General features: G+C 37.5%; 2 protein-coding genes across 4 annotated transcripts; one reads left to right on the top strand and one right to left on the bottom strand.

Annotated features, from left to right (window-relative positions):
* The first annotated feature begins 14,542 nt into the window (after positions 1 to 14,542).
* LOC133782760 (uncharacterized) lies at positions 14,543 to 23,743 on the top strand. Of its 3 annotated transcripts, XM_062222130.1 has the most exons (17): positions 14,543 to 14,664; positions 14,756 to 14,833; positions 14,923 to 15,096; positions 15,193 to 15,244; positions 15,327 to 15,434; positions 15,778 to 15,862; positions 17,093 to 17,147; positions 17,647 to 18,051; positions 19,092 to 19,172; positions 20,040 to 20,099; positions 21,112 to 21,210; positions 21,298 to 21,408; positions 21,760 to 21,831; positions 21,937 to 22,053; positions 22,188 to 22,337; positions 22,908 to 23,008; positions 23,141 to 23,743. In XM_062222130.1, exons 2-17 carry the CDS (start codon positions 14,771 to 14,773, stop codon positions 23,466 to 23,468), a joined length of 2,061 nt encoding a protein of 686 aa, XP_062078114.1. In that variant the 5' UTR covers positions 14,543 to 14,664; positions 14,756 to 14,770; the 3' UTR covers positions 23,469 to 23,743. The 3 variants fall into 3 exon arrangements, with proteins under 3 accessions (XP_062078114.1, XP_062078116.1, XP_062078115.1); XM_062222132.1 differs by lacking the exon at positions 19,092 to 19,172 and having other exon boundaries at positions 14,545 to 14,664; XM_062222131.1 differs by lacking the exon at positions 14,543 to 14,664 and having other exon boundaries at positions 14,675 to 14,833.
* A 237-nt stretch (positions 23,744 to 23,980) lies between these two features.
* LOC133782761 (transcription factor MYB114) lies at positions 23,981 to 25,515 on the bottom strand. The gene is made up of 3 exons (XM_062222133.1): positions 25,251 to 25,515; positions 25,023 to 25,152; positions 23,981 to 24,887 (listed from the first exon to the last, which is right to left on the bottom strand). The coding sequence occupies exons 1-3, from the start codon at positions 25,378 to 25,380 to the stop codon at positions 24,422 to 24,424; spliced, it is 726 nt and encodes a 241-aa protein (XP_062078117.1). The 5' UTR covers positions 25,381 to 25,515; the 3' UTR covers positions 23,981 to 24,421.
* Positions 25,516 to 27,109: the final 1,594 nt, after the last annotated feature.

The following is a 27,109-nucleotide window of genomic DNA, read 5'->3' as shown; positions in this document are numbered from 1 at the left end:
GACAAAGCAGGCCCTGATCCTGCACTCACCCTGGTGTTGACGTCTGCACCGTGGACACACTGGAAAACTCCTCCAGTTGTCACTTCCGCCCTGATGGCCAGTAGATGCACCCCGTGGCCTAGATGCACCCCGTGGCCTCCTATCTGAACTGGGAGGAACAAAGGAATCTGGGGCCTTCCTCTTCTGCTCACTAGAGCCACTACCCCGACTGGATCCAATAAAAGGAGGCACTATCCTCCTGGCATCGCGCCTAACAGCGCTTTCCTTCCAGATCTGATCCTCGGCCCCCTCAGCTGTAAGGGCCTTGTTTACAACCTGGGCATAAGTAGTAGTCTCTGGATCCAAAGTGATCTTCACATCATGGGCAATCATAACATTTAATCCCCGTACGAACCTGTCCCTTCTTGCCGCATCAGTCGGCACCAAATCTAGTGCAAACTTCGCCAATCTGTCAAATCTCAAAGCATACTCAGTCACGGTCAACCAATTCTGAGTTAGGTTGATGAACTCGTCAACCTTCGCATCTCGAACTGCCACATTGTAATACTTCTCATTGAATATGTTTCTGAACTCTTCCCAAGTCATAACTGTTACGTTCCTTCTCTGAACTACCACGTCCCACCAGATGCGGGCATCATCTCTGAACATGTAGCTAGCATAAGCTACCCTCTCATTTCCCTGAACCCTCATAAAATCCATAATTGAGGAAATCATATTTATCCACTGCTCTGCACGCAATGGGTCTGATCCACCTTCAAAGGTGGGAGGATGCAATTTCCTGAACCTCTCATACAAAGGTTCCCACTTATTCTCCATAACAGATTAAACCGGCACTGGCGCCACAACCTGCTGAACTGGAAGCCCAGTGACCTGAGGAGAGGCCTGCTGCCTCAACTGTCGAAGCTCTTCCTCTGTTCGCTGCAGTCTTGCTTCCATCTCAGCAAACATCTCTTGCCAATTTTGTGGGGCAGGTGGAGGGTCCTGACCCTGGTTGTAATCCTCGGCCCTACTGCTGCGGAGTCTGGATGATTGTCGAGGCATCTCAACAAATATGCCTGCAACCAACGACGCCGCTCATCAGGCATGATAACAACATCCAAAACCACCTCCCAATCACGTCAGCCAACCACAAACAATAATTCACATAACGTACAAATAGCATATAACACACAACGGGCCATGCCCTAGCATCATGCATATGTTAACTCATCCATCATGCTCTATATAAAATAAGCAGGCAAACAAGGCATTCAAGCACATATTCAAGCATTTTAGTCAATCATACCAACCAACCCTGAGTCAAGCTTGTCACTGACAGCGAGCATACATGTTTGGTCAATCTCCAGAACCATAAACCTTGGCTCACTCTGATACCAAGTTGTGACGCCCTTCTTCCTTAGATTCGTTACTAAGTGAGTTTAAAACGTGCATTTAACTAGCTAATCGAGGTTTTAAGTCAAAAGTGTAATTAAATCATAAACAGAGTTATAAACTTTGAAAATAATTCCATTTACTGAAAATCATAAAGTGTTTGACATTTGGGATACCAAAATACTGTTTAGAAATATTTACAATATATATGTACTAACAAAGCCGACTAGACGAAAAAACCTAGGTTTTAATACAACCATCTCCCAAAACAACTGGCCATGGCAGCCAGGCAAGCCAAACATGTACGCGCCGCTTCACGCTCTCCATACTCATGGTTGGTCGACTTTTCCCTTGACCTTACCTGCACCACAGAGCACCCGTGAGCCGAAGCCCAGCTAGAAAACCCTCACAAGCAGAACACATATGCATAACAAACACTTAGCATATAAACAGACCATCAATAGGCTAAACACATACGACCATGCCGTCCCAGGCGCTTTACCAGGCCCTGGGTTCGCGGTCCACACCGTGAGGATATCCCAGGTATCCTTTAGGGAGGGTCTCACCCTGGAACCTCGCATTCCACGTGCTCAACACTGCTCCCGGCCCCTTGTCGCATTCGTCCTTGCACTCCACGTGCCCAACGCCGTTCCCGGCCCCTTGCCGTTCCCGGCCCCTGCCGACCTCGGCCTGCGCTGTTCCCGGCTCTTGCCGAACATTTACACAAATTACATTCATAGCATAATCAAACATATACTGAACATGAACAAATTCAATCAAAGGCTACACCCTGCAATACAAACATATTGGGCTTTGCCCTACATACAAGCTCTATGGGAACAGTGGTTTTCTTACCTGCGTCCTGAGTTTTTCGAGCACCGATATCCCGTGCACAGTCCCCTAACCTGAGCCTCGCCGAAACCCTAGTCACAACGCATTGGCAATATTCATCCATCAAGTTCTAATCCAATAATTAGTTTCAAACCATAATTATAATCTCCGGGGCATTGAATTCTATCAATCCGGGTGATAAAATCCATCCCGAGCCTTAACTAGTGAGTTCCCGAGCTTAAACCCATTTAAAAACCCAAAAGTAACTTAAGCGTCGCGGCCCCCAGCTCAACCCGAGGCCTTGCCTCATAATTTCCCACACGCGCCGCGACCCTTGCTGAAGGGCGCCGCAGCACGCCTCCAATTTCCTGACGCCCCAAGTTCAAAGGGGTTGCGGCTCAGCAAGAACAGAGCTACGGCCCTACCCCTCGAACCTAGAAAAACTCAGCATTTCCACCTCAAAAACCAGTCAAATTTCCCCCAAAATCAAGCCAACAATCTAGATTAACTATCACAAAGATTCTAACACAATCTTAGCATCAAAACCTAACAAAGACCAACCCCAAAACTCAGCCAAGCAATTAAGAACAAATCCAAACTTAGCTAACATGCAAACTCTAATATTCAACCTTAAAACCAGCTGCAAATTGACACACTTCAACATATTAGGAGCTTACCTTGATGAGTTATGTTTCTGTGTAGATTCTCTAAGTTTCAAGCTTTGATCTCCCCAAAATCCCAACTCCACTTCTTAGTCTCTAGCTTGATTCACCAAGAGTTTTCCCAAAGCTTCAAATGGAGAGAAAGAAGAAAACCAAGAGGTGAAGGGAAAAGGGCCGGTTTAGAGTGCTCTAAGTAATTCTCAGTTTTGTTTTATTCAACTTAAGTCTTTAAGCAACCTCAAGGCTCGGGGTACCAGAAACATCCCCGAGGGAAAAATGGTAAATTTCCCCAATATTCCCTCCTAGACATTCTAACCTCAAATATATCTCCAAATATTTATTTCCATAACCCAATAACCCCATAACACATCTAATACCCCTCGACTCGCCCTGAGTCAGATTCTCAACCCTATTGTGACTTTCTGGCTGACTACTCCCCAGGACTGTCTAGGATCGTGCCACACAGATAAATCACATGCATATCATATTTATCACATTTATGCCCTCAACGGACTAAAATCACAAACATACCCCTAATATCCAAGTGGGGCCCACTTGATCTTTAATTTAACCAAACATGCATCTCTATCACATAATCACATAAATTCACATATTACGTCCATAATTCACCTATTGCCCTCCAGGAACACTAATCAAGGCCCTAAGCCTTATTAGCAAATTTGGGTCGTTACACCACAAGTTACATTTCTGGGTCATATCGTCAGTAAGGAAGGGATTCTGGTTCACCCAAGTAAGATTGAGGCGGTCAGAGATTGGCCTAGACCGAGCAATGTTCTTGAAGTGAAAAGCTTTTTGGGTTTAGCGGGGTATTATTGGCGGTTAGTTGAGGGGTTCTCCAGAATAGCTACGCCTTTGACAGAACTGACAAAGAAGAAGACAAGGTATGTCTGGACGGACAGATATGAGAACAGTTTCAAGGAGTTGAAGCAGCGATTGATCACCACGCCAGTGTTAAGTTTGCCGACAGATAATGAAAAGTTTGTGGTTTATTGTGATGCATCCAAACAGGGTTTGGGGTGTGTGTTGATGCAAGCTGGTAAGGTGATAGCCTATGCATTGAGACAGTTAAAGGAGTATGAGCAGAGATATCCCACGCATGATTTGGAGTTCGCAGCGGTGGTGTTCGCACTTAAGATTTGGAGACATTATCTATATGGTGAGAAGTGCGAGATTTACACTGACCATAAGAGCTTAAAGTATTTCTTTACTCAGAAGGACTGGAATATGCACCAGAGGCAGTGGCTGGAGTTAGTTAAGGATTATGATTGTGATATCCTATACCATCCTGGGAAGGCTAATGTAGTGACTGATGCATTGAGTCGGAAAGGCCCAGGACAGTTGTTTAGTTCGAGACAGATATCTGATAAGCTAGCCGAGGAGATGACTAGAGCAGGTATAGAGTTGGTGGTTGGTCAGTTGGCCAACATCACTCTTCAGTCTACACTCCTTGAGAGGATTAAGGAGGCGCAGGGGAAAGATTCCCAGTTGAGAGGTCATAGAGAGAATGTCTTAGTCGGAACGACTAAGGACTTTTCTATTTCAGAGATGGGGTTATTGAAGTAGAAGGGTCGGATCTGTGTTCCGATGGATTCTAAAATCTGGCGGGAGATCTTAGATGAATTGCATACCACTCCATATTCCTTGCACCCGGGTACAACGAAGATGTACCAGTATTTGAGAGTTTTGTATTGGTGGTCGGGCATGAAGAAGGATGTGGTGGATTATGTGGCCAGGTGCTTAACCTGTCAGCAAGTCAAGGCTGAGCATCAGAGGCCAGCAGGGTTGCTGCAGCCTCTGGGGATTCCAGAATGGAAGTGGGAAGATATCACCATGGACTTCGTGGTTGGTTTGCCCAGGACCGTGGGACAGCATGACTCGGTGTGGGTGATTGTGGATAGGTATACCAAGTCCGCCCACTTTTTTCCTATTAGGATGACTTATACTGTGGAGCAGTATGCTGAGTTATATGTGAAGGAGATTGTTCAACTTCATGGGGCTCCGAGGTCGATTGTATCTGACAGGGACCCCACCTTCACTTCTAAGTTTTGGGAGAGTCTGCAGAAGGCTATGGGTACGCAGTTACGGTTTAGTACCGCATATCATCCTCAGACAGATGGAAAGTCTGAGAGGACGATTCAGATATTGGAGGACATGTTGCAAGCCTATGTGTTAGATTTTGGGGGATCGTGGAGTAAGTATCTCCCTTTGATCAAATTCTCGTACAACAACAATTGTCAGGCGACCATCGGAGTGGCTCCGTATAAAATGCTCTACGGAAGGAAGTGTAGATCACCTATCCATTGGGATGAGACAGGTGAGAGGAGATATCTGGGTCCAGAAATGGTTCAGAGGGCCAATGAGGCGATTGAGAAGATTAGAGCGCGAATGCTCGCCTCCCAGAGTCGTCAGAAGAGTTATTCAAACCTGAAACGCAGGAGCGTGGAATTTCAGGTTGGTGATCATGTGTTTCTTAGGGTTTCACCTTTGAGGGGAGTGAAACAGTTTGGTGTTTGGGGCAATTTGAGCCCTAGGTTTGTTGGCCCCTTCGAGATTCTGGAATGGGTTGGAGAGGTAGCTTACAGACTAGCGATGCCTCCAGGGGTTCATGATGTTTTTCATGTGTCCATGCTTTGGAAGTATGTGTCAGATACGACGCACGTTCTGAGTTATGAGAACTTGGAGCTGGATTAGGATTTGTCCTATGAGGAAAAGACAGTTCAAGTTCTTGACCAGAAGGATAAAGTCTTGCAGAGCAAGACCATCGCCTTGGTGAAAGTGCTGTGGAGGAACAGCAAGGTTGAGGAGGCGACGTGGGAACTTGAATCAGAGATGAGGGAGCAGTATCCCGAATTATTCATGTAATTTCGAGGACGAAATTTCTATAAGGAGGGGATAGCTGTAACAACCCAAATTTTCTAATAAAGCTTAGGGCCTTGATTAGCGTGCCTGGAGGGCAATAGGTGAATTATGGATATAATATGTGAATTTATGTGAATATGTGATAGAGACGCATGCTTAGTTGAATTAAATATGCATGCGGGCCCCGTTTTGATATTAGGGGTATGTTCGTGATTTTAGCCCGTTGAGGGCATAAATGTGATAAATATGATATGTATGTGATTTATCTGTGTAGCACGATCCGAGACAGTCCTGGGGAGTAGTTAGCCAGAAAGTCACAACGGGGTTGAGAATCCGACTCAAGGCGAGTCGAGGGGTATTTTGGGTACTAGATGTTTTAAGGGGTTATTGGGTTATGGAAATAAATATTTGGAGATATATCAGAGGTTAGAATGTCTAGGAGGGAATATTGGGGAAATTTACCATTTTTCCCTCAAGGACGTTTTTGGTACCCCGAGCCTTGGGGTAACCTTATAGACTTAAGTTGAATAAAACAAAACTGAGAATTATTTAGAACTCTCAGAAACCGACTCTTTCCTTCACCTCTCTTTGGAAGACTTTCTCTCCATTTGAAGCTTTGGAAAAACTCTTGGTGAATCAAGCTAGAGACTAAGAAGTGGAGCTGGGATTTTGGGGAGATTAAAGCTTGGAACTTAGAGAATCTACACAAAAACATAACTCATCAAGGTAAGCTCCTAATATGTGAAGTGTGTCAATTTGCAGCTGGTTTTAAGGTTGAATATTAGAGTTTGCATGTTAGCTAAGTTTGGATTTGTTCTTGATTGCTTGGCTGAGTTTTGGGGCTGGTCTTTGTTAGGTTTTGATGCTGAGATTGTGTTAGAATCTTTGTGATAGTTAATCTGGATTGTTGGCTTGATTTTGGGGGAAATTGGACTGGTTTTTGAGGTGGAAATGCTGAGTTTTTCTGGGTTCGAGGGGTAGGGCCGCGGCTCTGTTCTTGCTGAGCCGCAGCCCCTTTGAACTTGGGGCGTTAGGAAATTGGAGGCGCATCACGGCGCCCTTCAGCAAGGGTTGCGGTGTGTGTGGGCAATTGTGAGGCAAGGCCTCGGGTTGAGCTTAGGGCCACAGCATGAGTTCCTAGGGCCGCGACACTTAAGGTACTCTTGGGTTTTTAAGAGGTTTTAGGCTCGGGATGGATTTTATCACCCGGATTGATAGAATTCAATGCCCCGAAGATTATAATTATGGTTTTAAAGTAATTATTGGATTAGAACCTGATGGATGAATATTATTAATGCGTTGTGACTAGGGTTTCAGCGAGGCTCAGGTTAGGGGACTGTGCTCGGGATATCGGTGCTCGGAAAGCTCGGGACGTAGGTAAGAAAACCATTGTTCCCATAGAGCTTGAATGCAGGGTAGAGCCCAATATGTTCGTATTGCAGGGCGTAGCCCTTTGATTGAATTTGTTCATGTTCAGTATATGTTTGATTATGCTATGAATGCAATTTGTGTAAATGGCAAGAGCCGGGAATGGCGCAGGCCGAGCGCGGCAGGGGCTGGGAACGACAAAGGGGCTGGGAACGGCGTTAGGCACGTGGATTGCAAGGCCGAGTGTGGCAAGGGGCCGGGAGCAGCATTGAGCACGTGGAGTGCGAGTTGCCAGGGTGAGACCCTAAAGTATACCTGGGATATCCTCACGGTGTGGACCGCAAACCCAGGCCCTGGTAAAGCGCCTGGGACGACATGGCCGTATTTGCTTTGCCTATAGATGGCCTGTTTATATGCTAAGTGTTTGTTATGCATATTTGTTCTACTTGTCAGGGTTTTCTTGTTGGGCTTCAGCTCACGGGTGCTCTGTGGTGCAGGTAAAGGCAAGGGGAAAGTCGACCAACCATGAGTACGGAGAGCATGAAGCGGAGCGTACATGTTTGGCCTGCCTGGCTGCCACGACCAGTGGATTTCGGGAGGTGGTTGTACTAAAACCTAGATTTTGTCGTCTAGTCGACTTTAGGTTGTATTATATGTTGTAAATATTTCTAAACGGTATTTTGGGATCCCAAATGTCAAACACTTTATGGTTTTTAGTAAATGAAATTATTTTCAAAGTTTATAACTATGTTTATGATTTAATTACACTTTTGACTTTAAACATCGATTAGCGAGTTAATTGCACGTTTTAAACTCACTTAGTAACGACTCTAAGGAAGTAGGGTGTTACGGTTACTGACCGAGTGGAAGCTTTTGGATGATGTGAATAACTATCAGCTAGAGAAAAAGTTTATCATATGAGAAAATCATATAATAAACTTGGGGGCAAATGTTATCCCCAAAATTTTATTCGATGACGTGGCAATCGGATGTGACAAGTGGCAATGTATGGTCAGTAAATGACACATTAATAGTCAATAAATGTGTAAAGAAGTGCAAAGGTTGGAAGTTGACCTGCGGAGTTGTGATATAACTGGTCAGGAAATAGATTTACCTGGTTAGGAAGTGATTTGCCCGACCAGGTAAGGTTTTTGACCAACCAGTAATATGTCTTGACCGACCAGTAATGTGTCTTGACCGACCAATAGTGTGTTTTGGCCAACCAGTAATGTGTCTTGGGCGACCAGTAATGCGTCTTGGGCGACCAATAATGTGTTTTGGCCGACCAGTCACTTCAGTAATGTGATATAGCCGACCAGCTACATCGGAGAATATTTTTGTCTGGTCAGGGAGGTCTCACCCGACCAGACGCACGGATTGGCCGACTTGTCATCTCGGAGAGGGACTCACCCGACCGGACACGTAGTTCAGCCGACCAGTCATCTCATACATGGGTTTCATCCGACTAGTCGTCTCAGAAATGGGTTTCACCCGACCAGTTACCTCAGAAATGGGTTTCATCCAATCATCTTTGTCAGATTGAGGAGTGTAGCCGACCAGATGTGTTAGAATCTCAGGAGTTAACTACCCAGTGACTTCTTTACATAATCTCAGTAACAACTTCAACCCGAATCGCTCGTAAATACCGCACGAATCTCTCAGATATTCCGAAGTAATAGCTAGATTGTTGTAATTTGAATATGTTTATTATTTTATCAATTAAAGTTGGTTGAAACAACCAAAACCCCCGTCAAAACGAGATATTTTTCATGTACGATCGATGAGCCTATAAATAAAGAGCTCATGGCATCATTGGGGGGATCGGATCTTTTGGAGACTTTTAGACTCTCTAATTTTGAGACTTTGGGATTGTGACTTGAGGCATTCTTAGGGAATTTTCTAAGAGAACTTAGAGAGAGAAACTCTGTATTTTTCTACTTACACTTAAAAAACTCGGTTGGTTCAGGTTCATCTAATCTTAAATGTAGGATACATATATCACAACTCCAAGTGGATTAGGCTATTACCAACAAATTGGAGCTGAACCACTATAAAATTACATGTGTTATTTATTTTCTATTCAAGGTTTATTTTGTTTTTGCGTCTACTCGCAGTTGGCCAAAATCGTGGTCAACAAAAATATACAAATATGCCCTAAACGGGCCAAATTACCAAAATACCCTTAAAATGAATTGTGGACCCACATGCATGCATTTATCATCATATAATAATATAATTCACATAATCCTTCATATAATCATTTAATTACATAATAAATCAATTATGGCCCTCCCAGCCCCCTAATCCAGGCTCTAAGACACATTAGGGAATTTGGGCCGTTACAAAGCGTCCAACCTATCGCAGATTTATGCATTCGCAGTAGCTCGAGTATCTGCAATGATAATTGGAAAGGTTTCACCGTCTCCCAAGAAGACATGTTTCAGACCCTCGGGTAGTTGGGTCAATTGAACAATTGGAACCTCTTCAGCTGAAGTTTTCAGCCGTGCCCTCTCACGAGGTAGCTCTTCAAAGCGAGGTTGCCAAAACTTAGTCCTTTTATTGCGTGAGTCTATGTGATCTGACATTGCAAGAGTAGACTCAATAGAATCGGGACTTGGATAAATCTGAACCTTTGGTTTGGATTGGGATTTGATCTGATGGATGGGGTTTGGTTATAACATTGGCAACAAAAAGGAGATATATGAAATGACGTGGGCAGAGGTAGGGAGTACTTGAGTACTTTGGCTGTGCAATCCTTGAGTGACACGTGTCTGTACTCGAGTATGGTAGGTGGCATGTTTTTCGAAAGGAGAAGTTCAAAAGTTTCATTCTCATAGGATTTGAACCAACACTTTTGAGGGGGACAAATGTTACACCCAAATTTTGAGAATAGATATTATGGTCTTGAAATGCAGGCTCGTAAAATGTAAGCTCGAAATAAGCAGGTGACGACGAAGGAATTGTCAGGAAGGTTCGAGCCTGGGCATTGCAAGCTCGAAGAGGATGATCTTGATAAAGTTACTGGCTAAGGACGAGGTTAACTATAATGATGAGTTTGTGATGTAGGTCGATCTCGAACGTGTGTAAATTATAAGTTCGAGGTTGGTAATCCAATTTGAACGCGGGGGCTGTTTGAAAATCCCTATTACTGGGGGATTTGTTGTAATCTGATAATTAATCCCGATTATTATGGGATATTTTGTAATTAATGCATTTATTTGTATTTATTTCAAATTTTAATTGTAACTTCCCGAAATAAAAGAGAAGATATTTTGTAAACCAGTCTATAAATAAACTGGAGAATTTTATTTGTAAATATAGACAATTGGATACTGAGAAGACTCTGCATAATTGTTTTCAAAAGCTTTAAGAGAATTCCACCACTCAATAATATTGACTCGTGAACTAGGCAGATTTTAATTATTGAACCATGTAAAATCTTGTGTGTGTTTTTTTATTAGTTTTCTTAAATCAGTGTTTAGTGCTTTTCTTTTCTAAGTTGACGGAAAACGATGTCAACAAATACCAACATAATATTCATAAATTCTGACACTTGGGGGGCAGATAACCTTGATAATATTTTAAGTCTTTGAAAATTTTTGTAACTTAAAGAATTTTGGAAATTTTCTGGCTTCAAAAAGCTCAATTTTTTAAAACAATTCTGAACATTAACTAGGTTAAGCAAGAAAATTCAAAGCAAAAGAAAAAAAAACCTATGTACGAGGCCTGAATACTAACAAGTACGCTATTAAGCAATTAAAAAATCCTGGATATAACCGGGTCCACGACTTGAAAATTAACTGGTCAGCAATTAAGCATTAAATTCTAAAAATACATTGATCTAAAATAACTCCCTATAACCATGCATATGTATAAAAATTCAAAGGTTTAAACACACAATAATACCAGGGAGATATATAAAGGTTGGAGTCAAGTAAATTTAGAACGAGGATAAATAACCTTGAACAAAGCCATCAAGGCAAATTGTCTCAATCTAAAAGGCCTAATTACAAGGGATGAAAGGTATCCCCATAAAAAAGGGTAAAAAAAGTAGATAAAATCTTCTCAATTCGGAGCTTCGGTAACTTGCTCATGAGAAGAGACTTCATCCTCCCCGCCATCTCCACTAACTCCCGAGGCCATATCTGCCATTTCTGAGGGCTCCTTCGCAAGGCGATCTTGGAATTTGGCGTGGTACCGCTCCCATAGCTCGACATCTAGGAAAGAAAAGTCACCTTCCTAGTTGAAGCACCATACCTTGTAGAACATCTCTTCCACAATTTTACTAAGATGGGCTTCATGGCCATCCACCTTTGTTTGGAGTTCGTTGACTTTGCATTGAAGCTCACCAGCCTTCTTCTAGAGTTGATCCCAGACCTTGATTACCTCTAAGGCTTGCGCCTTATCAATCTTCTCATTGGACCAGGGCATCTCAAGGTCCACTTCGAGCTGCTGGATCTTCTCACGAGCTTGTTCATGAGCTAGTTCCAGCTCTGTGGTGGGTTACCTCGCGTCAGTGAGGATAGCGAGGATCTTATCCCCTATTCGGATCTGGGATAAGTATGATTGTCCATAAAAAAATCAAAGGGTTAGTTTATGGAAAAAGATGGGATAAGTCGAAAAAAGGAAGATACTTACAGTTTTGATCGAAAGATGGGGTTTGGAGGATTGAGAGAGTAGAAGAATTGAATAAGATGAGTCAGGAAGAAATCTCCAAGGAGAGAAGAAAGGAGTAAACTTTCAAAATGTAAAGGTGGTGAGGATAGTTCAGTGGCCCTATATATAAGCCAAACCTGGGAAAGAATCAGAGTCGTACAATCACGGTAGTTCAAGATCGAAGGGCAAAATTTGAATAGACAAAACGACAACAAAAGTTGACAGGACAACTGTCACAGTACTTGAAACTCGAACAGACGCCTATAGAAATCGAACACGTGTCTCATACTCGAGAGGGTAGGTGGGTGCATACCCCACAACGGAAGTAGAAAAACCCCTATTGTGTGTCAGATATAGGAATGACATCATACACGAGTAGAGGCTTGGGGGGAAATGTTGTACTTGAAAAACACAAGCTCAAGTGTCTTGGTCGAGGTACAACTGGCAAGCATTTAATGGAGATTCTTTGACCTTTATAACGTTGTATAAATGGTCAGGTATGTAGCCCGAGTAAAGCCCAGCTGAAATTAAGTATCACAGAGATCGCCCTGCGACTTCTTAACATTGCCCACTCCATAATTCGAGCATCTCAATATCTAGGTTGCAGAAGCCTGCGAACAACCTCCAGCTTGAGAAAGGCATTAGCTCGCTGAGATACACATACTCGAATTCCTACAAACACAGGGACGTTACGCAATGAATAATGTTTTGTAACTATTGTAATCCCTTGCTTGGTAAACGTATATTACCAAGCAGTTATTGTCTTAATTATATTTATTTGTACGTTTAGGAATTAACTCAAGCACATACATTATACATATCTCAAACAACTACCCAATTCATCCATTGAACCCCTATAAATAAAGGGGGAGAATGATGGATTTGGGATGGAATCTTGAATGCAAAAACTCTGCAAAAATTGTCTTAAACAATTTTTCTAGGGATCATAAAATAATAACATAAACTCGCGGACTAGGTGAATTCGAATCACTAAATCATGTAAAAACTCTTGAGTAATCTTTACTTACGGTTTACTAAAAAGTCTAATTCTCTATTTCGGACTTCTTAGTCCATGTTGCCGAAAAATCGCGTCAACAAAACCCCACTTTTTGCTCTTACATGTGACTATCTATGACCACTACCCTTTTTAGAACAAGCTGACATCTTTGTCATCATCTCCACCTCAGCCAAATATGTTGTTCAAGACTCAATAAGAGGCCTTACTGTCCATTACTTTGCTGCAACATTGTAAAAATACTTTCTCCAAAGCTTTCCACTCAAGCATTTGAGGCATTTATTTATTTCAACTTTCAAAATAGAGTTCACATTATTTTAAGTTATTTTATAATCATTTTCAGCAAAAATAGACAATAAACATAAATCAATTCACAACTACAATTAATAAAATTATTCAAAAGACACTCTAAGAACATAAATCACTCTTATTTACTATAGATTTTAAGTTCAAAAGCTCAAAATATAACTCTATAAAAAAAGTATGCTGATAATTGTCAGATCAAAAGAGTAATGGAGCAAAAGTTTTGTTGCAATGATGAACAAAATAGTTTATTTTTCAAGAAAAGCAAAAAATATTTTCCAAATTCCTAATTCTAGAGTAATGTGGTACACACTCATTTTATACACTCAAAATGCATATGATATGACATCCATCTTAAACCTCACATAAAAATAATTGATCTCACTCTAAAAAAAATTAAATGATTTAAAATGCATGGCGACCACTTCATGGTGTGCATTTTTGGTATGTAAAATGAGTGTGCACATATCATTATTCTATATCAAATTAAAACCCCAATCATATACAAAATTAACAATTTGGGCATACAATTACACCAAAGCCTATGAATGAATCAAATAATCAAAATACAAAAACCTAGAGAAATTGAAATAACCCAAATATCTAATAGATGAATTCGATTTACGAATCTAATCACATATCAAACATGTTTTGAAATCCTTATCCTAGAATTAGAAGAAAAAACTAATTATAAAATTAAGATCAATCGATAAAAAAAAATGAGAAAGAAGGAGAGAAGATGGAGCATTTGTGTGTGGTAAGTGAAACTTGAACTTTAGTTGGACAACTAGTCTAACCCGCCAATTTCGGCTTATGTACATCCCTACCAACAAAGCTTAAATCTTTCATAATTAGAGGATAAATCCAATGTTAGGACAAAGATTAAGGCTAAACTTATTCCTACTAAGTATAATATTATTTACATGCATGTTTTAAATTTGTTTTGTGAAAGTTTTGTAATAGTTTATCTATTGTGTACTCTTTTTGTATTAATTGTATCTTTTCATTTAATATTTTTCAGATCCAACTACTTTTTTATGCAATTTTTTTTTTTTTAAAATAATAAGTAATATATATATTTTAAAACTAATGGATAAGATAAATAACAAAATATTAATAAGGAGAGAGAAATAATGTTTCGAAACTTGGCTTCAATTAATGCATCATATTTTTCGTTAGAGAATTTTTTTGAATGGATTTTTCGTAAGAGATCTTACATTGAAAGTGTAAAAAAAGGACACAATAGTAATTAAATTGATGAAGGTGTAAACAACACGGAGAATAAAGCTAAGAACATTGAAACCGTTTCGTTTCCTTCTAGACGAATCCAGTCGACGTGGCATCATAAAAACTGAAATTAACCAATACCATGCATATTAGTATTACTATACTACTCTACAGTCATAACCAAACTTACTTTAAATACTGAGCGTTCAATCCTACGAGTACGTGCTAAAACCAACGGTCGAGATTAACAGGGGTCTTCCAGAATGAAAGTAAAATAATAATGAAAAACAAAAACCATTTCCCCAAATTCTGAAGCTGCTCCTTCGTTACGCTGACCCGCCATTTTCCAGAGTATCTTCTTCTCCTTCGCTTCGCCCCTAAGAAAATAAAATTCATATATAAATTCAAATCGGTCATTTTCTTACTGTTATCTATTTCTCAGGAAAATCCATTCGAGATGCACGAAACTGAGATTCACGATCTCTCTGACGACGCCGATTACGCCGCCTCTCAGCAGCAGGTGAGTTCGATTCTCTGAGAATTTTTCCTTTTGATTGTTTGTTATGGAAATTGAATGATAATCGATCGAATTTGATATTGATATTTTAGGGATCGGCGAGTATTATGCGAAGCGATAGTGGTAGACAGAGCTCGTCTAGCGACCCTGATGGTGCTGAGGTGGTTTACTCGAAGGATAATGTCACGATTCATCCTAGCCAGTTCGCTTGCGAGAGGATTAGCGGTAGATTGAAGTTGATTAAGCAAGGTTCTGCACTGTTTATGGTATGAATTGAAGTGTTCTTGATTTTCTTTATTTTTCTTTCGCTATCACTTTTATTTTTTTATTGAGAATCTTATGTGTTTTTTGTGTGAATGTAGACATGGATTCCTTACAAAGGGCAGGGTTCGAACGCCAGGCTTTCTGAGAAAGGTTGGATATAGTCATTTTGTGAATCCGAATGATGTTATTGTTGAGTTAATTGCTAAATTTGTTGTTCGTTTTCTTTGTGTAGATAAAAATCTGTACACAATAAGGGCGGTGCCTTTTACAGAGGTGCGGTCTGTTCGTCGGCACACTCCTGCTTTTGGATGGCAGTACATTATTGTAGTTCTGTCCTCAGGTATCATTGAAATCACCAAGTTATGCTTTTATATGTTGATTATGATGCTTTTTGAAGCCTTAGCAGATGTCCAATGTCTATATGATTGCCTATTGAGTATCATTTATTTGAAATATATATCTTTATAGGCTTCTAATAGGATCAAAATTCAATGAGAGAGTTAATAAAGCGTTAAACTTAAATTAATTTTTTTTGGCTTGGCGAAAATTTGATTTAGTAGTTAGAGAAGGGATTGATTAGCCTAAAGCTTATTTTTCTTATTTTAATAGAGGCTGTAATAATATCGCTTGATGTCTTGTGGTTTTGTTTCTTTATTTAGTATTTACTTGAATATTTTCTGCAGGACTTGCGTTTCCTCCTCTTTACTTTTACAATGGAGGAGTGAAGGAGTTCCTTGCAACGATAAAGCAACATGTTTTTATCGTGAGGTTGGTTGTTCTTCATTGATTTTGTTATCTTTTTCTATTACTTTTCTGAAAAATGAAAAGTGTTGGTATTGCCAACTAAGCTTGGATAAAATAAATGAATGAGGGGAATCCAAGATTACTGTGCATCTTAGACTAACACATTCCATGTAAGCAATCCAGTGAACCTTCATGCTTCTATTTGATTTTCCCCACCATAGACTCCCCATGATTAGATATATGGAAATCTTACCGGAATATGGTTGCCCCCAATTTGGATTGATCATCACCCAATCCATTCTCTCTGTTATAGTATCTTCCTTGTGATTATTTTAACTCCAGGTATTTATCACCATTATATTCCACAAAAGCATTAAACCACCACTAAGAGCCTGTCTAGGTTCCTCTAACCTATGCTGAAAATGAATTAAAGTCTTAGTTCTATCCAACTTAAAACTGTAATCTTGTCTCCGTAAGAAACAAGATATGGGAGATTGTTGTTGCACACCAATAAGCGAAAATGGTGGAATACTAAGGGCTCCTCAAACCCTTAGCATGGCATTTATGGTTCTGGGTGGGTTTGCTGAGTAACACCCGCTTCAGAGTCAGATTGGAGCAGAAGAAGAACCTTTTTCAGTCTTTTACCCACTTCAACACACATTAGTGTTGGTGGCCTGCTTCCATAAGTTGGCACTTGAAACTTCAAACATGTTTTGAAGAGTAGTCAGAGAGCTATCGTCAAATGATTCCATCTTTAGCAACTGCAGGGCTTTAACACTAGCCCCTACTTTTTCTAGTTGGGGTAAGCTAAAGAGCAGGACAGGAAAAACACTCATGGATGCTAATTGATTTTGTATATAGAATAATATGTGGGTGGATCGATAAATTAAAAAAACAAATATGAAAGGCAAAACTATACTTTACAGTCCCATGAAGACAAAATGAAATAACTTTCAAGATAATGGCTTAACCACAGTAGAGTAAACATAATTTATGATATTCTTGAGAAAATGGATTTACCGGAAAAACAATTTTGACTTAAATATTTAATCAATTAAAGTGCTTATTAATGAAGACGGAACAAAAACCCCTGACTACGAATGGATATATATATATATATATATATAAGTACTATGTATTTATATTTATGGGAAACAGAAAAAGATATATTGACAACTTCATTGAGCTTGTAATGTCTCAAACCTTGATCTACATGCCATTTATTTTCAATTTTTTTCTGTATGATGTTTCCAGGTCAGCAGAAGATGCAAATGTGTTCCTTATTAATGATTTTCAAAATCCTCTCCAGGTATGCTGTATTAATATTGCTTGAAGGAAGCCTGTTCTCAAAATTAAACTGTTCCTTGGCTTATGCAAGTGCAACCATGTATAATGATTATAAATGTCTTTTTTTTTTAATATATATAAATAATACCACATTCTAATGCCTGGCAATAATTTTTCTCACAAATGGTTTTAACCACCTGTATCCTTAAAAAAAGAGAGGAAAGAGAGAGGGCCTTTAAAGTTGATGAAAACTATGCAGATATAGTTTACATGTGGTGCTGGATAACATGCGATGCTATTTTGTATTTGTTACTTATATCCTTAACAACTTTCACTATTTAATTGATAACTTTCCTCTGGCAATTTTTAGGCATGTGAGGATGGAACACTTTTTGGCTTTTGTATGGATAAAATCTGGCTCGCTATTTATTTATTTGTTTTTAACATAAGAAAAGGGAAATAATGAAGTTAATTGTAATCTGTGTAACTTACTGAGATTTACTGATGTATGGGTTCTACAGAGAACTTTGTCATCTTTGGAGCTTCCTAGGGCTGTTTCTGTTGCTAGTGATCAATCTATACCCATTGATGTTGGTGAGTCTCCCTTAGATGAAAGTCAGGAGAGGTCCAGCAGAAATGTCCGTGATGGAAGATTAAGTACTTCACAGTACAATGGGAGAACAAGGCTGAAACATCAGGATCCTACTCGAGATCTCTCTATCCATGTATTGGAAAAATTCTCTCTTGTGACCAAATTTGCTCGGGAAACAACTTCGCAAATTTTTGGTGAGACTCATAGTAATGGATTTGGTGCTATTGAAAAGAGAAGGTATAACCACCAATCTTCCATCGACCACCCGGAGAAAGCATCCAATTCTTCAGAGAAGGCACCTGATTTAGTTCCTGTTGCTGCAGATCCTCTGGAGGTATCCTTCCTTTCATATAATCAGCATTTGCATTTTTCGAATATGTGTTGATTAATTTATGATTTTTAAGTGTGAAAAATTGAATCAAGAATTTTTTTCCCTGATGCCTTCCTTAGTTTACCTTGCTCCTGATATTGATAAAGTCCATAGACAAATAAAGATATACCATTTATGTTGACTCGAAAGGAGAGCATCTCTTAGGTTTCCTTCCAACTTACTTTTTGTCCAATTTTTCTAAACTAAACTTGTATGTATTAAAATTCTAAATTTTAAAAACTTAACGCATAATGAATTTTAAAAGAACTGCTATAATGCCATGTCTCATTTGCTTACTTTAAATCCTTTTATTTCCTCTATTTAGCCCTCATTTCCTATTAGTCTTGCATGTTTAACTTGTAATTCTGGTCTGATGGATTACTGCACTAATCCTAGTTATAGCTTCTTAGACTGTCTTATGTTCTTATTGTCATCGTCATTGTTATTGCTTTGAAGAAACTGAATTCTTCCTTTAGTTGGGATTTCATTTTTTAATGCTATACTATGTGGTTTACAATCTTTTTATTTTACCTACTCTGCTAGTCTTACAATAAGCTATTTTGTTGATGCTCATTTGTTGTCACCCCGGTTGATAACAAATAATACAGTGGATAACTATGGTTACAGTGGTCAAATCATCCTCTTTCTAGACAGCTTTTTTAGCATGTTGGCAGCTAGTGGCCAGGCTTCTGTCACAAACTATTTTACAAACAATTCAGTCTATTTCACCAACTTTTTTTTTTTAAAAAAAAAATGGGGATTTACATCTTAAGAGATTTGACAGGCATTCTGATTATCAGATATTGTTGATGCATTATTTGCCCTTGCAATGTTTCTTCAAAGCAGCTAACATAATTTATATGGGAATTAGTACATTTTAAAACTTTGCAGCAGTGCTGCATTATTGTCCTAAATCACAGAAGGATGAGTGGTTTAGTAGTAGGGTTTATAACTAAAGCCTTTTTATTAGCTGATATAGAGTATCCTTTTAACTTGTTAAACAGAAAATTTCATGTATGAAACATAACCTTGGTGATGAAGCTGCCACAGATATGGGAAGTTTTGAGCTAATCAAATGTGAGGAGGTATTGTTAAGAGCGTCGTCTTTACGTCCTATTTTTCCTTTTTGGGTGATCTTCTGTCCGCACTGTCAAATATTCCTATAAGTTTAGTGTAGATATTTTATCAAGACCATGGTTGTTTGTTAGATATATAAATTATTCAATCCCTTCCCAAGTTCACTATCTTCTCTGTGTACCCTTGTTTATAGACTAAAAGTAAATGACTTGTGTCGCATTTCAACTTGATCCTCCATTTGTTGTTTGGAATTGGAAACATGGGGTTGGCAAATGCAGAACAAGACAATTGAATAACCGCGGCAATTGATGCTTGTAACATATTACCTGGATTGGAAATATAATTTTCCTTATGTTCTAGAGTTAAGACCATCTATGGATTAACCTGGGCCTTTTTTTTTAAAAGAAGAAAAAGAAAGAGAAATAGCTTGAATGTTTCTTTCATTTGGTTGCTGTATTTAAGTAAAAAACATTGCATACCTTTTATAAAATTTATACAGTTTTTTTTTTAAGAAATGTGACAACAAGTGAATTATGGTATCACTGTGAGCTTGAATTACCTGGGATATTTTCATACAGCAAGCTGAATCCTTTTCTTCATCCATCATTTTCAAAGGGTGGGGATTTACAATTTTCTTTGCACATTCTGCATTGCTTGATTGTTTGCATATTTATGTGAAATGTGCAATACTAGTCCCTATGAATGGATCCAATATAATTGTTATAAATTGTTTTTGTTCGCCATTTATTTATTACAGCAGGTTTTGACATTTTTAATTCAAAGATGTAAACAATCCCCCCGTCCCCCTTTGGTGTTTTGGGAGGCTACATTACATCCAATCTAATTGTTAACTTTTTTTTTTGTTTGTTTGTCAGTTTGATGAAGCTGCACTAATATGGGGTAAACCACGACAGCCACCATTGGGACCTGAAGAAGTAAGTGCCTTTTTCTTAACCCTGTTTTCTTGAAAGTTCTTTACTTTTTCCAATGCCATATCTGTTAGATATATGCTTCCGTGACATTAATTGAATATCCACAATTTATTGATAGTTTTGCATAGTTGTGCCCTTTCTGGAATATTTTTCACAGTTGCAGAAATTTAAAGTTAGAAACCTTGTATTCTTACAAATCGTAAAGACCTTATTGCACCCGATCTACTCTTGTGAAATGTATTTTCTATGGATCCTTTGGTGAAATGTGGTGGTAATTGGTAAGAACTTTATCTGAATGCTAGTACCAGAATAATTAAGCAGTTGTGTTCATCTTATTGTCCACCATTCAATTTAATGAGATCAACTTTTATAATTTTGAGTAAATTTGTCTTGTTGTGGAAATTTTGTCATGTGTCATCACTAATTTAACGTGATCTTGTGCAAAAATCAAGAATTGATCTGGAATGCACACCATTCAAAATCCTACAATTTTTTTTTTTTGAAACAAAACTGCCTTGTATTAAATAAAAATAAAAATACAAGGGTGTGGAAAATCCACAAGTATCAACATAAAATTACATACATAAACATAAACAAAAAAGAAATTACAAAATGGTGGTCCAATCTTTAAAGTAGAGAATGTAATCCCTTTGAAACCTTTTATGTTATGCAACCAGAGGGCTACCCAAAATCCTACAACTGAGCATGTAGATATCACAATTTTATCAGTTTGATAAAGTAGCATTAGTATGGGGTTAACCATTCCATGACAACCACCATCGCTCCCTGAAGAAGCAAATGGACCACATTTTTTCAGTTTGACCTTGGGTGGACTGAATGACTGAAAGCATGCCACTATCACATTTTTGTACAGCTGTCTAATCCTAGGCATTTATAGGAGACCATAACGTGCATACTTATTAATCTGGATTTATATTTTTTAGAGAGAAGAGCTGCTGAACATGAGTGAATATTACTATAATATTTTGTGTTAAGTATTATCCAACTTTTGCAGTGGGTCACCTTCTTGGACTCTGAAGGACGGGTCACAGATTCAAAAGCTTTAAGAAAGAGGATATTTTATGGGGGAGTTGAGCACATTTTACGGAAGGAGGTCTGTCCTAATATGTTTGTAACTTTGAGCAAATTACATCTTTGATTGAAAATTTATGTTAATTTGACAACTCAATCAAAAATATAGGTCTGGGCATTCTTGTTGGAATACCATGCATACGATTCCACATATGCAGAGAGGGAATATTTCAGCACCCTTAAAAAGTCAGAGTATGAGACAATAAAAAACCAGTGGCAGGTTTGCAACTCTTGCATTATTGCAAATCAATTTTTCCAATGATTGCAACTTTTATGGTTTTGTGCATGCATATGCCTCATCAATGTAGAATATCCTTTTGTTCGTCCTTTAGGCTAGGTATGTTTTTTAAAACAAAAATATGGGTGACCAGTTCATAAGACCTGAATACAAATCCTTTTAGCATTGACTAAAAAACAATGTACAGATTACTTCTTGTACTAATTTTACCATTGTTTCCTGTATTAGGAAATAGCCTGTATATCAAACTTGACACACCACACACTTGCAGAGTTTTTATAGCATTCTACTTTATGCTTGTTAAGATGCTTAAGATATGTATATCCTTTGCAGAGTATATCACCGGAACAAGCTAAAAGATTTACAAAGTTCAGAGAGAGAAAGGGACTTATTGACAAAGATGTGGTACAAATTAATTTTTTATTTTTATATTTCCCTTTTTGCTTTTAGATCATTTTGACAAATGCACTCTTGTGTTTTAACAATGTATTTCCGTTTTATTTTTTCAAGGTGAGGACTGACAGATCACTTCCCTTCTATGATGGAGATGATAATCAAAATGTTAATCTTTTACGTGATATTCTATTGACATACTCATTTTACAACTTTGATCTTGGTTACTGTCAGGTAATTACTCGAATTCCACTTTGGTATTCAAATTTTTTAAATTAGGATAAGCAAATTTGTCTCCCATTTTATTTGTGCTGTGCATGCTTATTGGTTGCAGTGTTTTTAGTAAAATTTGTTGGTCTGTGACACAGGGTATGAGTGACCTTCTATCCCCAATATTATTTGTAATGGAGGATGAAGCAGGGGCCTTTTGGTGTTTTGTTTCACTGATGGAACGTTTGGGACCTAATTTTAACCGTGACCAAAATGGCATGCATACTCAACTATTTGCAATTTCTAAGGTATTGGCCTTCTCTTTTCCTCCACGAATATTTATATATATATATATAAATATTCGCATAAATAAATAAATTGATATTGATAGTAACCTCCTGATATGTGACAGTAAAAACAAATAAATTTGATTTGATTTCTTTTGTTTTGTTTTGAATTTTCGAAAATCACATTTACACTTGTATTCTGAATTTCATTTGCTTTTTCTTGTCCACATACAGTAGGATGTTATAGTTTAAATTGAAATAACATGTTTTATTTAATAATAATAATAATCATTTAAGTAAATAGTATTTTGGTGGCAACATTTAGGAAATTGCATTTCAATTTTTTCTTTAGTCCTAGTTTTTTTTGTAGGTATAATTTATTTTGTGACAAGGTATGCTTTGGGATTAAGTAGTTAAGTTCTCTACTTCGTTGAGTTAACAACATAACGAACTTCAAAGGGTGATTTTACATGTCAATCACGGGTTTCATATTGGGCTGTGTTTTCTGGACTATGTTTTCATTGGTTCACTAGGCAGCAGTAACGGTCTCTCTGTTGCAATTTTTATGATTTCTAATTATTGTTGTGGCAGTTGGTGGAATTATTGGACAGCCCATTGCATAATTACTTCAAGCAACAGGAGTGCCTGAATTACTTTTTTTGCTTTCGCTGGATTCTAATTCAATTTAAAAGGTTAGGTTCCATGGTTTGCTATTTATTTTTTCTTATTTCCAAATTCCATCTTTTTGGATATATTGTTCTGTTAAATCTTAAATCTTCCATTTCCAAAACAACGTAGCTGATAGAATTCTTTTGTATTTCCAGGGAATTTGAATATGAAAAAACAATGAGGCTGTGGGAAGTATTATGGACTCAATATATGTCTGAGCATCTACACCTATACATTTGTGTTGCAATTTTAAAACGGTACCGATCTAAGATAATGGGGGAGCAGATGGACTTTGACACTCTCTTGAAGTTCATAAATGAATTGAGCGGTCACATTGAGCTGGACGCAGTTATAAGGGACGCAGAAGCTTTGTGCATATGCGCAGGAGAGAACGGCGCAGCTTCTATTCCACCCGGAACTCCACCTTCATTGCCCATTGACAATGGCTTATTGTATTCTCAACAAGATGATGAAGTATTGTAGTAAGTAGTTCTTCTCACTGTCCTATCAAATGGAGGATTTATAAGGTTTTGTATCCCCGACATATTCGCCTTATGTTACATTTTAATGCTTTTGTAATTGTTGATTTTTTTATGGCCTATCATTCTTGGGAATGAAAGTATATTCTCTTAAATTTCCGTACCCGAATTTGAATATGGCTCTCTTCTTAATTATTGCATTTGGATAAAACCTTTTGGGCATTTGGGATTGTCGCAATGTGCTTCTACATATTATTGATCACGTGATTGTTATACTGATTTTCTTTGCATGTTCTCTTTTATGATGAATTATTACTGAGATTTTTAGTGATAAGGTTCACTAGCAAGATATCATCACTTTACATGTCTCCATGTCTCTATCATCTATTGAGATGAGCAAGCACTATATGGATTCGATTTCAAAAGTTGGCCTCTAGATACGTTGGGCTCACTTATAGTGCTTCTTTATGTAAGAAAGAGAACTTTTGTTTTTGGGGTAGAAAGTAAGCACATCCAATCTGAACAAGATTTGCTAGGAGATTAGGACCCTTGTTTCAATAAATAAAGGATATATAATATAGATTTAATATAATGAAAACACTTACGTCCAAACTACATGTGGACAAAAAACTAAACTTCATAATGCTATCCGTCGACATTGCAGGATAAAGCACAAGGTGCTAAAGCTAAAGGGGAGAAAAAAGCACAAAGTGCTGCGATCATGCAGTGTTTTCAAATTTTAACTACTTAGAAACTCCTTCCTACCCCTAAATGTTGGGTTCACAAGTACATAACGAGTAGTAGCCACACCATCTTCTACTTAGCCTAGTGAGACTTGTATTCACTTACCCAAACGACAAGAATTCTCCACGAGTGATGGTCGGGCCCCGGAAAGTAGCTTTGATTATTTTGTACACTAGTCCCTATAATAAAACTACTTTCTCTTGAAAAGATACATTATGGAAAGATTGATTGCCTTCCTATCTCTGCATGATTCTCCACTCCTGCAGTGTATCCAAACGCTTCAAAATAAACAAAGGAATTCGTGCAACTTATGAAAGGCTCGTCGTCGAAGACAAAAGTGGAGCTGTTTGTAGCCATAATGGGATATTCTATTTTGTAGTTGAAGCTTTTTGCGTCATCCATAAGACCATTTTTTTCCTCCTTTTTCTTCTCTTCCATTTCGGTTTCCTCAATGGAGATTTTTTGGGTGTCGTTGCTGATCATGGGATTATGAGGGTCTTGGATTTTGCTCTTTTTGTTTGTCGTTTCAGTGCTTTTTGTGTCGTTTTGAGGGTCATTGGTGTTGTTCACACGTTTTCTTTTCCTCATTGGAGATGTGCTCTTGTTCAAATGGGTATTCCAATAGTTCTTCACTTCATTGTCGGTTCTTCCAGGAAGCCTTCCAGCAATCAGTGACCATCTAGAGAAGAAGAGAATTAGTACTTCAAATTATCATCTTACTCTTAATATTCACTTGAACAAAATATCATTATAAAGGCTTGTTTATAATGTCATTTTTCATGGAGTGACAAACAAAATAAAAAATAACTCTGACCGGTTTCCTAAAAGCTTATGCATTCGGATAATAAGGTCTTCTTCTTCTTGAGACATTCCTCCACGTTTTATATTTGGTCTGAGGTAATTTTTCCATCTTAATCTGCAGCTCTTTCCACCTCTCATCAAACCTATAATGAGAAAATCAGAGCCAGAGAAAAGAGTGACTATCTTATATGAAATAATGAAGATTAATGATAAGGAACAAGTTGATAGCAAAAATGTTGACCTGTTTGCTGGGACACAGTTTGCCAGTTTCCTTCACCATGAGTTTCCACATAGTTTTTTAGGATCAAGTCCTCTTCTGGTTTCCACAAGTTTTTCTTAGGAAGTTGTTTCTTCACTGTGTTGTTTTCCATTTCAAAAACACTATTAACCTTACTCTCTCTCTCTCTCTCTCTTTTCTTTCTCTGTTGTTGATTTGAAAAGGGAATACGAATGTAATTGATTTTCTTCACAGAGGAAGACAACTGAGATTCCACAAATATATATAGGAGCACATATTGTTACATCCAATCACGCATTCATTATAATTTTAGATAATTATTGCACTATGATATGATGCTGAAAGATTGATGTGAGGGCCCTGATTTGCATCCACCTTTTGCTTTTTTATATACCATTATATGAAATAAATCTCATTTCATCTCTCTCTCCTCATCTGTAAAAGCATATTTGCATATCCCACTTCCAGCTCAAGTTCTTTTGCTAGATTTAAGAGAGAGAGAGAGAGATGAGCTCTCATAGCTGCAATCTGCATGTAAACTGTTCCTCTAGAAAAAATGATTGATTTGAGAATTCTTACAAGGGAATTCCATTTATGAACAAAAGGGTGTCATAATAATTGAGCTATAGACACGTGGGGTTTTCCGTTTTCTCTTTTACAGGTTGTAATATAAAGAAAAGAGTTATTAGGTCATTGTTTTTCCTTTGTTGGGACTAAATAATCTACACGAAATGTGATCACCGATCACCTCAATGTCTTAAAATCCTCAATTTAGGCATATTTTGTCTTTTTCTTATAGAGAGAGAGAAGGGAGATTCTTTGCAAATACCTTAGATTTTGAGGGTGTTTCTCTTATATTTTCAACAATTTGAAGGATTTATGTGAGTGGATTTCACTTGGATTTGCATGCAGATGTCAAGTACGTGATCAGTTCTAGCTATTATCTTAAGAGATAATTACATCTCACACCGTAATATGCAAAAAAAATTCGTTTTATACGGTATGTTTAATAAATTACAAAAATACGGCTTTCCTCAACCATGCATATATATAGACCTTTTGTTTTATTTTTTTATCTTCATTTTTAATAAGAATTTAGGCATATAAAATAATATATAATAATAATTATAGTTACTACCTTCAGTAAAATAAAATAAAGTAGATTAATTTATTTTTATTTAAAATAAATGTATTTATTAATATTAAAATTAATATTTATACAATTACTCAAAAAATAAATAAATATTTATACAAATTACAATATGCTGTTAATTAAAATTAATATTAATAACTATATGTTACAATATATAGTTAAAGATAATCACAATATTATTATTCTTTATAAAAGTATTATATATATATTTTTTTTATTAAATCATAGCTAGTCAAGTCTCAACACTCAATGTTAAACCAAAATCATAATATAATCCAAGTTTCAAGTTTTGTTACAAAAATATATTTAAAGTTAAAAAATTAGTTTTGTAAATATTTGTAATAATCATGTTAAATAAATTTATAAATATTTATGTAAATGTGAGTTACAAAAATAAACGTTTTAGTTGTGAAATTCGTTTTGTAAATTGTTGTTACAAAAATGTAAAACTTGTTAAAAAAATATATTATATTTCACTACTATATTCAATAAAGTGTTTTATAAATAATGAATATCTTAAATTTATATTTTTAAGTTTTATAGCATAAATATGATGGTTCATATAATTTTTTGGTACAATATTGTAACAATATGGAAAAGTATAATATTTTTATGTATTTTTTGTTTATGATTTCTTAACTATAAAATATTTTCGTAAATGTTAGTTACAAAAATATATTTCTTAGTTGTAAAACTAGATTTGTAAACT

Source organism: Humulus lupulus, chromosome 6, assembly GCF_963169125.1.
Source record: "Humulus lupulus chromosome 6, drHumLupu1.1, whole genome shotgun sequence".
In the NCBI taxonomy this organism is placed as follows: domain Eukaryota; kingdom Viridiplantae; phylum Streptophyta; class Magnoliopsida; order Rosales; family Cannabaceae; genus Humulus; species Humulus lupulus.
Note: the sequence above shows the minus strand (reverse complement) of the source record. Positions and strands in the feature narration are given on the sequence as shown.